The sequence below is a fragment of the Cygnus olor genome, chromosome 6 (genome assembly GCF_009769625.2).
Source record: "Cygnus olor isolate bCygOlo1 chromosome 6, bCygOlo1.pri.v2, whole genome shotgun sequence".
In the NCBI taxonomy this organism is placed as follows: domain Eukaryota; kingdom Metazoa; phylum Chordata; class Aves; order Anseriformes; family Anatidae; genus Cygnus; species Cygnus olor.
The window spans coordinates 23717575-23733649 of record NC_049174.1 but is presented as its reverse complement, the minus strand read 5'-3'; the positions used below and the strand labels follow the sequence as shown (position 1 = coordinate 23733649).

General features: G+C 69.1%; 3 protein-coding genes across 5 annotated transcripts in view; 2 read left to right on the top strand and 1 right to left on the bottom strand.

The window, feature by feature from the left end:
* Window positions 1-5141, top strand: part of SPEG (striated muscle enriched protein kinase) — a 34681-nt gene extending 29540 nt beyond the window's left edge. Inside the window, 11 exon segments of the mRNA XM_040561600.1 lie at window positions 76-222; window positions 301-417; window positions 501-668; window positions 962-1084; window positions 1282-1446; window positions 1634-2261; window positions 2346-2585; window positions 2668-2891; window positions 3155-3230; window positions 3456-3605; window positions 3783-5141. Of these exon segments, the coding sequence (XP_040417534.1) occupies window positions 76-222; window positions 301-417; window positions 501-668; window positions 962-1084; window positions 1282-1446; window positions 1634-2261; window positions 2346-2585; window positions 2668-2891; window positions 3155-3230; window positions 3456-3605; window positions 3783-3990 (2246 nt within the window). The 3' untranslated portion in view covers window positions 3991-5141.
* A 628-nt stretch (window positions 5142-5769) lies between these two features.
* Window positions 5770-9421, top strand: GMPPA (GDP-mannose pyrophosphorylase A). 2 transcript variants are annotated; one of them, XM_040561657.1, is made up of 13 exons: window positions 5770-5929; window positions 6020-6117; window positions 6619-6722; window positions 6844-7036; window positions 7145-7204; window positions 7323-7453; window positions 7590-7604; window positions 8100-8234; window positions 8384-8481; window positions 8628-8674; window positions 8747-8839; window positions 8928-9096; window positions 9181-9421. In XM_040561657.1, the coding sequence occupies exons 1-13, from the start codon at window positions 5887-5889 to the stop codon at window positions 9279-9281; spliced, it is 1287 nt and encodes a 428-aa protein (XP_040417591.1). In that variant the 5' UTR covers window positions 5770-5886; the 3' UTR covers window positions 9282-9421. The 2 variants fall into 2 exon arrangements, with proteins under 2 accessions (XP_040417591.1, XP_040417592.1); XM_040561658.1 differs by lacking the exon at window positions 7590-7604.
* Window positions 9422-11163: 1742 nt separating this feature from the next.
* On the bottom strand, window positions 11164-15532 carry LOC121072232 (rac GTPase-activating protein 1-like). Of its 2 annotated transcripts, none has more exons than XM_040561655.1 (16): window positions 15296-15532; window positions 15000-15202; window positions 14798-14922; window positions 14558-14636; window positions 14387-14440; window positions 13860-13937; window positions 13487-13610; window positions 13075-13235; window positions 12768-12929; window positions 12569-12664; window positions 12289-12490; window positions 12106-12211; window positions 11876-12008; window positions 11684-11798; window positions 11481-11598; window positions 11164-11399 (listed from the first exon to the last, which is right to left on the bottom strand). In XM_040561655.1, exons 1-16 carry the CDS (start codon window positions 15378-15380, stop codon window positions 11348-11350), a joined length of 1893 nt encoding a protein of 630 aa, XP_040417589.1. In that variant the 5' UTR covers window positions 15381-15532; the 3' UTR covers window positions 11164-11347. The 2 variants fall into 2 exon arrangements, with proteins under 2 accessions (XP_040417589.1, XP_040417590.1); XM_040561656.1 differs by having other exon boundaries at window positions 13487-13607; window positions 15296-15531.
* Window positions 15533-16075: the final 543 nt, after the last annotated feature.

Sequence of the window (16075 nt, the reverse complement as noted above, 5' to 3'; positions counted from 1 at the left end):
CTGACGGCACCGCCGGGGCAGCCCGGGCTGTCCCCAGACCCCCGTCTGAGCAGCCCCCCGTCCACGTCCCCGCAGGTGAGGGGCAGAAGCGGTCACGCTGGGAGCGCTGGGGGCTGTCCCGGGCTAAGAAGGAGAAGATGGCCTCGCAGCCCAGCATCCCCTCCAGCCTGCTGCGGGAGGAGGGCTCGGCGGCCAGCCGGCAGCATGCGCCCAGCGAGTCGGGTAGGCACGGCCGGGGCGCAGGGCGCGCGGGTCCCCCCTCTGGCACCCCAGGTCCTTACCCTGCCCTCCGCCCTGCAGACTTCCCCCCCGTTTTCCACATCAAGCTGAAGGACCAGGTGCTGCTGGAGGGCGACGCGCTGACCCTCTGCTGCCTGCCCGCCGGCAGCCCGACCCCCAGGATCATCTGGATGAAAGGTGGGGGGCTGCTGCCGGGGCTGCCGGGCCGGTAGGTGCCGGGGGAGCCGCGGTGGCATCGCTCTCCTCTGCTCCCCCGGCAGACAAGCGCTCGCTGCAGCCGGACAACGCGCTGAACATCGTCTCCTGCAAGGACGGCCGCCAGATGCTCACCATCTCCAAGGTCTCCAGGAAGGATGCGGGGCTGTATGAGTGCGCAGCCGCCAACACCCTGGGCACAGCCATCAGCTCCTGCACGCTGGCTGTGGCACGTAAGGATGCGGGGGGGACCTCGGGGGACAGAGGTGCTGCCCTGCAGGGACAGAGCATGCACCAGGCGCTGGGGATTGCCTGCTCCGGTTGCTGGGGGCTGGCTCTGGCAGGAGGGACACGCTTGGGCACCGCTGCTCGCCTGGTGGCACAGCCCTGGGGCTGGGGATCCACTGGGGCAGGGCGCTCGATCGCTGCTCTCCACATCCCCACCTGGGGCTTTCGAGAGGGGCAGGCTGCTGTTGCACAGGCATCTCCCCGTGGGTCCCAGCCTGCCCTGTCTGTCCGCCGGCAGGGCTCCCCGGGCGGCCGGGCACCCCGGAGATTGCCCAGAAGTACAAGAACACGGTGCTGGTGCTGTGGAAGCCTGCAGAGAGCAAAGCCCCCTGCACCTACACGCTGGAGTGCCGGCTGGAGGGTATGTGGCCGGTAAAAGCGTGGCCACCAGCCGGCCACCCCCCCACGCTGCTTGGGGACACCCCCTGGCTGGGCTACAACCCTTGCCCTTGCATGGATGGGTGCTGGTGGCCTGGGGAAGTGTCCTGGGGGGGGGGGGCAGGATGCTGCGCCCTGCCTCACAGCTCCCTGAGCCTCACCGTGCCCCTGTGCCGGCAGGGGAGCACGAGTGGAAGCTGGTCAGCACCGGCATCGCCGACTGCTACTTCAACGTGACGGAGCTGCCCCCCGGCAGCGCCCCCAAGTTTCGGGTGGCCTGTGTCAACAAGGCCGGGCAGGGGCCCTTCAGCACCCCGTCGGGCAAGGTGCACCTGGAGGCAGCAGGTGAGCAAAAGCCCTTCCTGCAGGGCAGCACCCACAGCGAGCTCAGGGATGTGGGGCGGGGTGTGGGGCTGCAGCCTCTGCTGCTCTGGGGGTTCTTGGTCCTGGGGGATCTTCCCCCGAGGGCTTCAGACCGGGGGATGCTGCCTGCACCCCGCTCCTGGCTCACAGCTCCCCTTCCTCCCCACAGATTCCCGAGCTGCCCCGGCCAAGGACGTCACCGTCCCTGTCCCCGACAAGGTGGCCTCCAGCCGCTCGACCCAAACCCCCCAGGCACAGCTGGAGCCCCCGGCCGCGGGGCTGCCCCCCACCACGCCGCCCCGCAAGCACAAGGCAGCGCTGCAGAAGCCCGAGCGGCCACCGCAGGCTGGCGTCCCCGGGGGGCCGCGGCCAGACCCCGAGCTGCCACCCAACATCACCGTCTGCGAGCCCCCAGAGCTGGTGTTCACCCCCCCTCGGACTGCCGCCGTGCCCCAGGCCAGCTCCCCTGCCCGGGGCTCCCCCACCGCTCCCACGGACACATCCACCCCCACCTCGCCCACCCAGGGCTCCCCCCAGCCCCGGGCACCCTCCCCATCCAAATCCACCCCCGTTCCCCCGGCGTCGACCACCTCCAACGCTGCTCCCCCCAGGAAGATGCCCCCCTACATGGTCACCTCCTTCGTCTCCATGCCCCCCACCTCGCCCCCTGCCCAAGAGGCCCCCACCCCTGCCCCATCCTCCAAGGAGCCCCCGGCTGACAGCGGGGCCCCGGACGGCACGGCGTTGCGGCAGGGCATCCCCCAGAAGCCGTACACCTTCCTGGACGAGAAGGCGAGGTGAGGAAGGGCGGGATGGGGTGCTGTGTCGGGGTGACCCCAAAACATCCCGCCCGGGGGGCTGAGCATTGCCCTGTGCTGCAGGGGCCGCTTCGGGGTGATCCGGCTGTGCAAGGAGAACGCCACGGGGAAGCACTTCATAGCCAAGATCGTGCCCTACGAGGCGGAGAGGAAGCAGAGCGTGCTGCAGGAGTACGAGATCCTGAAGGCGCTGCACCACGAGCGCATCATGGCCCTGCACGAGGCGTACATCACCCCCCGCTACCTGGTGCTCATCTGCGAGAACTGCGCCGGCAAGGAAATCCTCTACAGCATCGTGGACAGGTCCCGGCGGGCGGGCGGGCGGGGGGGAGCACTGGGGTTTGGGGAGCAGCGTGGGGACCCCGCTCACGTCCCCCACCCGCAGGTTTCGCTACTCGGAGGACGACGTGGTGAGCTACGTGCTGCAGCTGCTGCAGGGCCTCGAGTACCTGCACGGCCGCCGCATCGTGCACCTCGACATCAAGCCCGACAACGTCGTCGTCTCGGGCATGAACGCCCTCAAGATCATCGATTTCGGCAGCGCCCAGACCTACAACCCCCTGGTGCTGCGGCAGCTGGGCCGGCGCGTGGGCACGCTGGAGTACATGTGTGAGTGGGGCAGGGGGACGGGGCGCAGGGATGGGGTGCAGTGAGCCCCGGGTGGGCACGGGCTGGGGGGCCTTGGGGAGGCTGGGGAGTCTTTGGGGTGCTGGGGGTGTCTTTTTTTTTTTTTTTTTTAGGGTTGCTGGTGTCTGTTGGGGTATGGGGGTGTTGGAGGGTGAAAGACGGGGTGCTGGGGATGCCGTGGGTGCTGTGCATTGGGGGTGCTGGGCTGGCCGCCCCGTGCACATGCCAGATTTGCTCCCTTGCAGCGCCGGAGGTGGTGAAGGGCGACCCGGTGGGCTCTGCCGCGGATGTCTGGGGTGTCGGCGTCCTCACCTACATCATGTAAGAGCAGGGGGCCGTGGGCACGAGCACCTGAGGTGTGATGAGCAGGGCTCGGTGCCATGGGGGACACCGGGCTGGGGGGGGGGGGGTGCTGCAGCCCTGCAGACCCTGCCCAACTGGACCCCCTGTGGGGGTGTGTGGGTGCGGGGTGCCCTCCCACGGCTGCACCCCATCCCGTGCCACCTCCTCGCTCCCTCCCTCCCTCCCTCCCTCCCTCCCTCCCAGGCTGAGCGGGCGGTCGCCGTTCTTCGAGCTGGACCCCATCGAGACGGAGAACCGCATCCTGGCGGGGCGCTTTGACGCCTTCAAGCTGTACCCCAACGTCTCGCAGAGCGCTGCCCTCTTCATCCGCAAGGTCCTCACCGTCCACCCCTGGTGAGTGCCCACCCCAGCCCGGTGACCCCCGGGACCCATCCCTGCTCCTGGAGAGGGCTGGGACGCCCCGGGGCCGGGGGGGGTGGAAGCACTGGCATTCGGTTTTGGGATGCCATGGGGCACGGAGGTGGTGGTGGGCACCCCGTGGCCGCTGACCCCGAGCCGCCCCTGCGCCAGGAGCCGCCCCACGGTGAAGGACTGCTTTGCCAACGCCTGGCTCCAGGACGCCTACCTGATGAAGCTGCGCCGCCAGACCCTCACCTTCACCACCAACCGCCTCAAGGAGTTCCTGGTGGAGCACCAGCGGCGCCGCGGCGAGGCCGTCACCAAGCACAAGGTCTTACTCCGCTCCTACCAGGGCGGCCAGCCGCCGGGGCCGCAGTAGCCACGAGGGGCGAGGAGCCAGAGGAACATTCCAGGGGCCGCGGGACGGGGCGGCCGAGGAGCCGGGATGAGCCCACGGACCCCACGTGCCGGGGATGCTGGCGGGGCAGGACGGGGAAGGGGATGGGGACAGGCGGCGACTCTTCGGGTGGAGACGATGGAGAAGGAAAACGGAGCCCCAGCCGGGGCCGGGCAGTGATGCCGGGGTGGATGGATGGATGGAGAACGTGTCAGAGGGTTGGGGGGAGGACGGCATGGGGACGGGATGCGGATGAGGGTCTCGGAGAGCCGCCAGCACGCCGGCCAGCCTGGGCCATGCGGTCGGTGGGGGGCTGGCCCCACAACACGGGTCCCGCCGCAGCCTCCAGCTCAGCCGCGTGCCTTACACCACAACCCGCGGCTCCCACCGGCCACAAGCACAGGGGGCGAGGGGCACAAGCCCCCCGGCACGGACTGAGGGTGCCCGCGGTCACCCTGCTTTGCCCGGCAGTGCCCGAGGAGGGGGGGCTGTGCAGAGAGGGGCCAGCCACCAGCACGGCCCCGCTCCCACCCCGCGGGGCTGCAGCCCGGGACCCACGCCGGTGCCTTCCCCGGGGCTGCGTGCCACCCCCGCCGGCACCCGGGCACCCCCGTGCCACGCACACTCCTGCGCCTGCTCAGGCCCACGCTGCTCGTGCTCCCCGGGGGCACCCCGAGCGGGTGGAGATGCTCGCACACGCGCCTGTTTCTGCAAAGCCCCCCCCCCGGCACCCTCTGCAGCACCTCCCGCCCCGCAGCGCGCTCACGCACGGCCCCACACGTGCCTTGCTGAGCCACGCACACCCCCCCTTGCACACGCGTGCCCTTGCACACGCACAGGCGCTGCCCGCACTGGGGCCGTGCGGGGTGCTCCGTGCCCCTCCCTGCCCAGACCCCCTTCGCCTCCCCTGGGTGCCCCGGTGCGGGTCGGGGGCAGCGTTCGGGCACCGCCTTCCAGCTGCTGCTGCATCGCTCGGGCTTTTATTTATTGACTTCGGGGAGAAGGCTTCTGCCCCGGCTCTGCCCCCGTCCCCGCGCCTGCCCCCGCCTCTCTGCCGGGCTCCAGAGTCGCCACCGTCCCCGTGGTCTGGAGCAAGCGACGTGCCAGAGCAGCAATAAAGGCCCTGAGCAGCCGGTTCCCGTCTCTGTGCTGTTACTGGGGGGGGGGTGGGGGGTGCTGGGGGGGCTGAGGTGTGGGCGTGCAAGGCGTGCAAGGTGAGGGCGGTGTGGGAAGGTGGGGATGGTGCCAGGGCTGCGGGACCGGGCCGGTGGTGGGGTGTGTTCGTGGGGTAGAAATACTGGGGGGGGGGGGGGGCTGGCACCGTGCACCTGGCCGTGCGCATCGCCCTGAGGCGCGCACCTGCAGTGCACTGTGACACACGCGTGTGCAAGGGCGCGCGCGGAGAGATGCTCATCCAAATGTGCGCGCGCACCTGCTCGCCCGGGCGCGTGTGCATGCACGAGGGCCTGTGCCTGGGCACCACCCCGCGTACACACGCGTGCTTACACGCGCGCACACGCACACACGCACACGCGCGCGCCCGCACACCGCCGTGCGCAGCGCGCCCCGCAGCCGCAGCGCGCCCACAGGCCCCGCCCGCCCCCACGAGCCCCGCCCACACACGCCCGTAAAAACCCCGCCCACACCACAAAGCCCCGCCCACCCCCCCCACAAACCCCGCCCCCCCCCCCCGCGCCCCGCAGCCGCCCCCTGGCGGCCGGCGGGCTGCGGGGGGGCGGTGGCGGCGCGGTGGCGGCGCGGTGGCGGCGCGGTGGCGGCGCGGTGACGTGTCCCACACGTGTGCGGAAGCGCCGCGCCGGGCAGCGCCGGGCAGCGCCGGGAGCGGGGCAGGGCCGGGCCGGGCCGAGCCGAGCCGCGATGCCGCTCAAAGCCGTGATCCTCATCGGCGGCCCGCAGAAGGGTGAGTGCCGGGGGCTGCGGGCGGAGACCGGCCCGGCCCGGCCCCGCTGACCGCCCTGCCCTGCCCTGCCCTGCCCTGCCCTGCCCGCAGGCACCCGGTTCCGGCCGCTGTCCTTCGAGGTGCCCAAGCCGCTGTTCCCCGTGGCCGGCGTGCCCATGGTGCAGCACCACATCGAGGCGTGCGCCAGGGTACGGGGGGGGAAAAGGGGGGTACGGGGGGACATGGGGGGGGTCGGGAGGAAAGGGGGGGGGCTGGGGGGGGGGAATGGGGGGTTCGGGGAGAAACGGGGGGCTGGGGGGAAATGGGGGTGTCGGGGGAAATGGGGGGTCAGGGGGAAATGGAGGATCTGGGGGAAAGAGGGGGCTGGGGGGAAAGTAGCAGGTTGGGGGGAATGGGGGACCTCGGGGGTAAGGGGGGGTCATAGGGGAAATTAGGAGGGTGGGGGGAAAGGGGGGTGTCAGGGGAAATGGGGGACCTGGGGGGAAAGGGGGGCGTTAGGGGAATAGGGGACCTGGGGGTAAGGGGGGAGAAATAGGGGGGCTGGGGGGAAATTAGGAGGTTGGGGGGAAAGGGGGGTGTCGGGGGAAATGGGGCAGCCGGGGGCAAATGGGGGTGTCAGAGGAAATGGGGGACCCAGGGGGTAAGGGGATGTCGGGCCCCGGCGCTGCCCTGCCCCCTGTGCCCCGCAGGTGCCCGGCGTGAAGGAGATCCTGCTGATGGGCTTCTACCAGCCCCACGAGGCCCTCAGCCGCTTCCTGGTGGCGGCACAGCAGGAGTTCAAGATCCCCATCAGGTGGGTGCCCGGCTGCACTGCCCCCTGCCGCCTTCCCCTGGCTGCTTCCCGCTCTAAGCACACTTGTCCTTGTCCCCTCTGCCCCCTTCCCCTTGTCCCCTCTGCCCCCCTCGGCCCGCAGGTATCTGCAGGAGTACGCGGCGCTGGGCACGGGCGGTGGCATCTACCACTTCCGAGACCAGATCCTGTCGGGCGGCGCCGAGGCCTTCTTCGTGCTCAACGCGGACGTGTGCTCCGAGTTCCCCTTGCAGGAGATGCTGGACTTCAGGCAGCAGCACGGGGACGCGCACAGCTTTGTCATCCTGGGCACCACGGTGAGCGGCGGGGCTGGGAGCAGCGTTGCTCTGCCCTGGGCTTGTCCAGGAGCCGCTGGATGAGGGCCTGGGTGCAAACTCCAGCACTCATACGGCCTCGCCCCACAGGCTAACAGGACGCAGGCTCTGAACTACGGCTGCATCGTGGCGAACGCGGACACGCAGGAGGTACATCAGGGGCACGGCGTGGGTGGTGGGTGCCACACCACTCCTGCATGCACTGGGGCAGAGGGCGGTGCTGGGCAGGGGTGCTGTGCCCCAACTCTCACGTCTCTCCCTTGATCAGGTGCAGCACTACGTTGAGAAGCCCAGCACCTTTGTCAGCGAGGTGATCAACTGCGGCATCTACCTGTTCACGCCCGCCATCTTCCAGCACATCGGCGAGGTCTTCCAGCGGAACCAGCAGGAGCTAGCGCTGTGAGAGCCCCCCCCCGCCCTGCGTCCCTCCCACCCCACTGCTCCCCGGGGCTGCAGCGGCACGCTCATCCTCCATTCTTTCTCTATCTTCTCTCCTCCTCTGCCATCACTCACTTGTTTCCTGGTCCTGCACCAGCTGTCCTTACCTTGGGTAAGTCCGTCCCTCTGTGTCTGCGCTGGCTGCTCTCTGTGCTGGGTCGTGCCTGGCGGTAACGCGTGCTTTCCTCCTGCTCCAGCCCTGCGAGGCTGTCCTCCGTGTGTCTCCTCCTGGCCAGCTTGAGACTCCCCTTCTCCCTCCCTCTCCTCCCACCCCATCCTCATGCAGCTCTGGACAAGGGGCCGAGGCTGTTCAGCGGGGAGCGTTCTGCTTCCCCTTCAGCTCTGTGCCAGCGCCCTGCAAAAACCCGGCTGTGCAGTGAGGGCAGGGTCCAGCACACTTACTCCTGCCTGGGCCAGGTGCAGCTCTTGCACCACCCGCTTCTGGCCCAGAGCTTGTTTCAGCTGGAAGAGCGACTCCGTCCCTGCCTTTGGGGAGAAGTGCACGGCTAGGAAGGAGTCTAGGAAGAGCCCCACGACCAAGGAGCCCCTAGATTTGGAGAGTCTGCTGGGGTCCCTGGTGGGTGGCTAATGGTCCTCTCGCTTGCAGAGAGGAGAACTCCAACGGCTGGCAGCGTGCAGAAGTGATCCGGCTGGAGCAGGACGTCTTCACAGCGCTGGCTGGGAGCGGCAAGCTCTACGTCTACAAAACCGATGGCTTCTGGAGCCAGATCAAATCGGCTGGGTACGGGCTGGGGCAGCAGGAGCACCGAGAGGGAGAGGAGGGTGCTCAGACACAGCCCCACGGGTGGGGGTGGCAGGCGTTGAATTTGGACCCTCGTCTGCCCTGCGGGCACTACAGACACAGTAACAGCCTTGCTTTTCGTCCCCCAGCTCTGCTATCTATGCCAGCCGCCTCTACCTCAACCAGTACAGCCAAACCCACCCGGAGAGGCTGGCCCAGAACAAACCTGGAGGCCCCATCATCAGAGGTATCCCTCTGACATCCCCCCAGTGGCCCTAGGAGCTGCCCCATGCAGCCAGAGGAGGAAGGGGACCCACGGGGCAGGTCCTGCCCCGCTCACAGAGCCCGGTACTCCCGGGAGCTGCCTCCCTGACACCCTGCCTTGTGTTGCAGGGAACGTGTACATCCACCCCACGGCCTCCATCGACAGCACGGCAGTGGTGAGTGCTGGGGGACCCTGCGGGGCTGAGGGCGCCGTTACCTGACCTCATCGTGTCCCTCTGCCCCTGCAGCTGGGCCCCAACGTCTCCATCGGGGAGGGGGTGACGGTGGGAGCCGGCGTGCGTGTGCGCGAGTCCATCGTCCTCCACGGGGCCTCGCTGCACGTAAGTAGGGCCTACCCTAGGGAGGGGGTGTCCTCCTCCAGCACCTTGCTGCTCCTCTCATCCGTCACTGCTCCCTCCCACCCTCCAGGACCACACCTGCGTCCTCAACACCATCGTGGGCTGGGACAGCACCATCGGGCGCTGGGCCCGGGTTGAAGGAACGCCCAGCGACCCCAACCCCAACGATCCCTATGCCAAGATCGACAGCGAGACCCTCTTCAGGGACGGCCGCCTCACCCCTTCCATCACGATCCTGGGTGAGTCCCAGCTGCAGCCTGGGTTCTGAGGGATGGGGCAGGGTCCGCTCCCCTATTACTGCCCCCCTCGTGCTCTCCCCACAGGCTGCAGTGTCACCATCCCTGCTGAGGTTGTTATTCTTAACTCCATCGTCCTTCCTCACAAGGAGCTGAGCCGCAGCTACAAGAACCAGATTATCCTCTGAGTTCGCTGCTTGCTGGGCTGGGGTGGCCTCTGTCACCTCTGCCACCTCCTGGGGGTTCCCAGCACCCCCGGGGGGCAGGTGAGGAGCCCTGCAAGTGCCTGATTCCTGCTCCAGACAGACATTAAAGCTGGTGAGCATCAGCCTCGCTTGCTGCTTCTCTCAGAGCCCAGGGATTTGGGTGAAACTTGGGGACAGCACGTGGCTCAGGCTCCAGGCCAGCTGCTGCGAGCATGCGCAGGGAGCTCCTGCTGCCTGCAGTGTCTCAGGTCTTGAGCTTCGGGTGCTTCTGTGCCAAAGGGCACTACCCACGAGGGCTTGGTACCCCATGCCAGGCTGTCCCCCAGCTGGTATCTCCAATTCTTGGGAAGGTTTTGGAATCATAGAATATCCCGAGTTGGAAGGGACCCATAAGGATCATCGAGTCCAACTCCTAAGTAGGAGTCTTGACCTATCTAAGAGACAAGGGAGCTTTGAATGTGCCTGTTCTGCCTCAGCACCCCACCCAGCACGAGCCTGTTGCGAGACTCCCGCTGTCAACAGCGTGATTGCAACAGCCTGAGCTGGGCTCCTGCCTCCCACGGGGCAAAGACAGCAGCACCAGGCTGTCCTGAGGGCACTGGGCAAGAGGGGTGGCTGGGACAGGCGAGCCCTTTCCCACCACTGCTGCTCCTGGAGGGAGCTGTGGAGTCACCCAGTAACACCTCCACCCCCCCAAGGCTCAGTGTGAGCCAGGAGAGCAGCCAGGAGAGCAGCCAGCCCAGCACAGCGTGCTCCCGGCAGGCTGAGACCTGTGCAGGAGCAGTGCTGAGCGATGGCAGCAGCCCCCTGCCCCGCTGGGGGCCCACCGGGATGGAGGGGGGGCTCCCTGCGTGCCTGCCCTCGTTACCAGCTGCGGCCACAGGGCACTGGAACGATCATCTCACTCCTGCAGAGATCTACCGCCTTGCTTGCTCTGTGGGTTGGAAAAACCTGTTTTTGTTGAAGGCAGCACCGTGCTGCTCCTGGCACAGGGCAGTGACAGCGCTGCCCCTCAGCCCCTTATCTCCCTGCCTTCTCCCCGTGCTGCGGGGCCCTGTGCTGAAGCCCCAGCCTGCCAAGGGCCGGTCACGCCTCGCGCTTCCCACCAGGCACCGCATTAGGGATTCTCCATCCATCCTGTACCACCCCAGCTCGATGGATTTGCAGCAAATCCTTGCTCCCAGCCCTGCGCGTTCCCATGCCAGCTCTGCTGTGGTCCTGGGCGGGGATTAGCTGTTCCCTGACTTTAAGCACATTAAAAACTCCTTCAGTTTTGCCTCTGCCTTGGATGTGCTAATTTCCGTGCCCTCTGGTGAGCAACCCTGCGTGGAGGGAAACTGGGCCAGAAGACTTGCTTGCTGTCAGGACTGTACATGAATTCTCTCTTCTCCAGATCCCACATCTGCCCTGGGTTTTAGTACAGTTTCGGGGGCAGTTTTCAGCCCTGCTGCGGGGCAGACAAGCCCTTGCCCCATCCAGCTCCCCCGGCACACCTCCGCTGTGCTCCAGCTCTGTGCCGGAGGGGAGGAAGGAGTTAAAGGGGCCTCAGCGGAGGTGCCAGGAAGTCTGGAAGCGCTTAGGGTTGTCCTGCCCCAGCAGCTCTGATTACTTGAGGCCAACATCTGGGCTGACAGGGGCCCCTCGCCCTGCAGGGTGGGGAGAGGGGGGCTGCAGCAGGACCCTGCCTGTCCTCCCCCTGCCCACCCAGGCGGGTGGTTGTGCAGGGATGCAGGGGAGGGCTGCTCACCCGTGCCTGAAGGAAGCACGGCTCTTCTCCCTGAGCACCCAGGCCCAATCCTGCCAGCGAGCCCCAACCCAACGCCCTCCTGGCACAGGGATGGATGGACGCCAGTCACAGCCAGGCTGGTTTTGCTGCAAATGTTTAATACAAGCACTTAATACAAACATTTAACACCAACCAGCCCGTGAGCACAGTGCTGGGCCACCATACCAAGCTCCAAGCTCAGCACCGCAGGCCCACGCTGCTCACTGCCACAGGCTTCCCTCCTCCTCCTCCTTGCTGCCAGCTCCGTCCCCAGGGAGCACAGCTACACCGGGGAGGGGAAGAACCGCCCCACCTTCCCGGGGGCTGCCCCCTGCCTGGGGGGGAGAGGAGATGAGTCAGGGGCACAAGCCTTTTCCCCCCCTTGGTTCCCCACACCCACTTCCAGCAGCACTCACGGGGGCCGTGGGGCCGTGCCCACGCAGCTCCGCAGGGCGCTGGGGAGGCAGCAGGTCCCGGGGGGGCTCAGCTGCCCCACGTGGGGCTCCGGGGAGGCGACGGGGCGGCAGAGGGGCTCTGTGGGACAGAAGGCAGATTTGGGGTTACGGTGTCACACCCCAGCCCCGCTGCAAGCACAGGGGTGGGGGTCCCATGGGCTCACCGCGTTCACCCCCTGGGTCCGGGGCGCTGGCTGGCGTTGGCACCAGGTTCTCCTGCTCCATCCCCACGAAGCCTCTCCAGAAGTCGGGCGGCAGTGCGAGGAGCCGAGCCACCACCTGGGCACGGAGGGATAGAGCCCGGGGCTGCCGGCGGCACCCGGGGCACCGCCGGCACCTGGGGTCCCTCCCCTCACCTTGCTCTGGCGCGGCGTGTCCTCCATGATGGCGAGCGGCGTGGGGTTGGCCGAGCTGTGCCCCACCAGCGTGGGGCCGAAGACGCGGGACAGGTTGAGGACGTCCATCTTGCAGTCGGGGCTGCGCGACACCCTGCGAGGGGGGGACGGGGGGAGCGTGCTGCCGGGCCCAGCGATCCCATCGCCATAGGGCGCAGGGAGGTGGACGCAGAGCCCCCAGAGCCCCTCACCTGAGCAGGTGCAGCATGAGGAAGGCCAGCGTGTCCCTGTTGGCTGGGGGCAGCTTGCCGACCACGTGCCGCAGGGCCGTGCTGCAGGCGGTCTCATCGGGGATGTCTGCGGCGGCACCGGGGGTGTTAGAGGAGGGTCGGCCCCAAACCCCACCCCGAGCCCCTGCTCGTCCCCCCGCTCACCGGCGGCCCGCAGGAAGGCCGGGTGCAGGCTGAAGGTGACCAGCGGCTCCTTGAGGCCCCGCAGGAAGTCCTTGAGCACCCCGCACACCACGTGGATGTCGGCCACGCTGCCCAGGGCGGGCGGCACGCTGCCGGCACGCAGCAGCCTCTGCTTCCACTCCCGCACCAGCGGCTCGGCGCCCGACACCCGGTACAGCCCTGCCTGGGGGCGCGGAGGGGCTCAGCCCCGTGGGGAGCACGGCCTCACCGTGCTCCCCGTTGTCACCACCCTGTCCCCTACCTCGGCCAAGCCGCGCGTCTCCACCTCGGTCACACACTGCACCACCAGCGCGGGCACCAGGGGAGGCGTCGGGGGCGCGAAGTCGGCCAGGACGCCCTGGGGAGGACGAGGAGATGGGAGAGCAGCGCCAGAGCTATGCGACCCCAGTCCCCAGCCCCACATCACGCCCCGGCCCGTGGGGACCCCATGTCACCCTCACCTCGCGGGGCCAGGCGTGCTGGTGAGGCCGGGGCGCGCAGGGCCCGGGGCAGCGCGGGCGGCACTTGGTGTGCAGCAGCAGCTGGCACCGGCGGCACTTGAGGGCGGCCTTCCCGAAACGGAGGCGGGAGCTGCAGGCACCGCACGGCTCGGGGCGGATGACCTGGTGGGGCAAAACTGGGTCAGCGCCCCCCTGCGTCCCTCCTCCATGCCCCCCAAGCCAGCCTCTGCCGCCTCCATCCATCCCAGCTCCCCCCAGAGGCTCCCTTCTCCCTGGGGTCAGAGGTGGGGAGGAGCCGGGCACGCACCGTTTTGGAGGTGAACTGGTGCTGGGGCTGCGGGAGGCTCGGTGGAGGGGAGGCAAAGGGGACAGGCGCTGGCTGCCCCACAGAGCCGCCCTCGGTGTGGCTGTCCTGCCCCGGGGCACGGCTACCCAAATCCTCACTGGCACCCCACACTGTGGTCAGCTCTACAGAGAAAGGAGGCAGTGGAGGGGACCCCATAGGTGGGGGACCCCATAGGCAGGGGACACTGGGAGGCTTCCCCCATCCCGTGGAGCCCCTGCAGCCTCCCAGCACATCCACAGGACCCCAGTCCCGCCATGGTGGGGGCAAGCATCCCCCAGCAGATCTCCTCCCTCCCCCACGATGGCAGCACCCCCAGGCTAGTCCCACACCCCCCGAGCATCTCACCACCTGCCCATGCCCCCCTGTCCACGACCTGCACGCGTGGAGACGCGGTGTCCCTGGCGAGAGCGGCGGGGTGGCACAAGCGTGGCGGGCGGGAGGCTGCTGGTGGGCTCCGGGACCTCAGCAGGAGGGGGCGCAGGGGGGACGCTCACCTGCTGATTCAGGGGGGCAGTGAGGAAGCGCCCAGCTGCAGCCCCACGACGCTCCCCATGAGCTCTGTGGTCCCACACGGCCAGGGGTGCTGTCACCCAGGAGAGGGGGACAGGGGCTGAGGGGACCGAGGTGTACCCCAAGCCCTCACAGCCCTGCAGGACCAAAGGATGCACCTCGTGTCCTTCTGGCACCGGGGCCCTGCACCCCCACCGCCCCCCAGCCCTGCCCAGGGTGCTGGGGTCCCTACTCACGGTGCTCGGGGGTGCCACAGAGGAGCGGTGTCGCTTCGCCACCACCACGGGGCCGATCTGCGGGGCCAGGGACACACGCTGGGGACAGAGAGATGGATGGGGTGAAGGGTGGGCAGGGACCCCTGCCTGACTCTGGCCCTCAAGGCCCCTAACATCCACATACCAAGAGCCCAAAACGAGTGCTCCCAGCCCCACAGAAGGTGCCGGTCGCATCCTGTGCCCTTGCACCACCTGCCCCACACCAGGTACCATGGGGACCCAGCCCCCCTGTGCTGGCGCAGGGGCAGGCCAGGCCTGCAATGCAGAGGTGCGAGCGGAGCTGCGTGCAGGATGCCCGCACGTGGGGATGAATTATTGAGGAGCCCAGCTGGGCCGCGGCACAGGGTAATGGAGTTTCTATTGATCGCGGGCGGTTTGCTGAGAGATGACGCTCCCAGCCCAGCGCCAATAAATTAATCCCCCTGCCAGCCTCCTGCGCGGGGAGGGAGGGATCCGGGTGCCTGCGTGCCCCAGCGTCCCCCTCCTACCTGCCTCTCCTGGGCTTTGCGCTTCAGGGCCCGTACCACCGTCATGTCGACGTCCTGGAAGGCAGAGGAGGTGCTGGGGGCCGGCCGGGCTGTGTGGGGTGAGCAGCACCCCGGTATTTGTGCTCTGCCATCCCCAGCCCAAACGGGACAGGGAGCGGGGTCGCTCCTTACCACGTCGTCCTCGGTGCGGTCGTAGCTGATGTCCGAGTGGGACAGGAGAGACTGGCACGAGTCGTCCACCATGGATGACCTGCGGGAAGAGCTGGGGCTCAGCGCAGCTGGGGCACCCCCAGATCCCAGCCAGCACCTGGGGCGCCTCCGCAGAGCCTGAGCGTGCCCCAAGCCCACCCAGCCCCAGCAGAGGAGAGGGGCAGGGGACACAGGGCCACCGTGGCCACCAGCTTTGCTCACCTCCTGCCCGGTGCCAGGGCCGCCCCAAGGCGCCGGCCAGCCAGGGCGCTGAGGACGGAGCGCTGCTCCCCGTTTCCCCACGGCTCCTGCATCAGCGACTCGAAGACCAGCTGCAGTTTGCGCTCCTGCAAGCCGAAACGGGGCAGCGGTGAGGCCGGCACCCCCCCGGTACCCTATTTCAGGGGCTGCTGGCCCCGCTGACCTGCTTCTCCAGCTCAGCCTCCGCTCGGTGCCGCTTCTTCATCTCCACCTCCACCTGGTTGCGGGCGTGCTTGAGCTTCACCTCCAGCGCCGCCCGCTCGGCCTCGGCGCGGGCCAGCTGCTCGCGGGCTCGCCGCCCGTCCTGCTCCAGCCGGCAGCATTTCTGGCGCGTCGCCTCGAAGCACCGCGCGATGCGGATGTAGTCTGGGGGCAACACCGAGCGGCACGGTGACCGTCCCCAAGCCCCCCGCCCCACGCGCTACGGGGTACCCACACCCAGGGGCTGCGCGCTCCCACCTTCCTCCAGGCTGCCGCCCAGCTCCAGCAGCTGCAGCGCCCGCTCCAGCTGGGCCAGCAGCCGCCCGCAGCGCTGCCGCAGCATCCCCGCGCCGAGGGAGGGGACGGGGCGCACCGGGGGGGTCCCCGGCCCCGCAGGCTCCAGGCTGCGGCCGCCGCGCTCCGCCGTGCGCCCCCGGGATGGCGCGGGCTGCAGGGGGCTCGGGGCCCCTCCCGGCCGGCCTATGTGGGCCGGGGGTCGGGGTGGAGCCCGGCCCGGCTCCGCCTCCCCCCGCCCCGACGGCTCCCGGAGCAGCGGAGCTGGGGGTGCCCCGGGCCCCCCGGCAGCGGGGAGCAGGGGGGGCGCGCCGGGTGCGGGCTGGGGGTGCCGGGCGCTGAGCGAGACGGGGGGGGGTTGGAGAAAAGAGGTGTGGGGTGCCCCGGGGGGGGCAGTGAGGGGGGCGGCCCCCCGTTTGCCGGGGTGGGTGCTGCTGGCGGTGTGGGTGCTGCGGGGAGAGCGGGGGCGATGCCCTTGGTGGGAGCGGAGGAGCGGGCGTCCTTGGCTGCCTCGTCGCGCCGGTGCGTGCTGGCACATGGCGCGTCCCCAGCCCGCTGTCCCCGCGCGTGCTAAGTGGCTGGCGGGGACGATGGTGTCACCCCGGCACCCAGCACCCGATGAGCGTTCCCACCACCCTGCTCCCTCCCCACTGCCTGGGCGGGGGGGTGTCCGGGCTCCCCCAGGAGCAGAAAAGCCCACGGGACCTCTGGCCACGGCTGGGCCTGCCGCCACCTCCGGCTGTG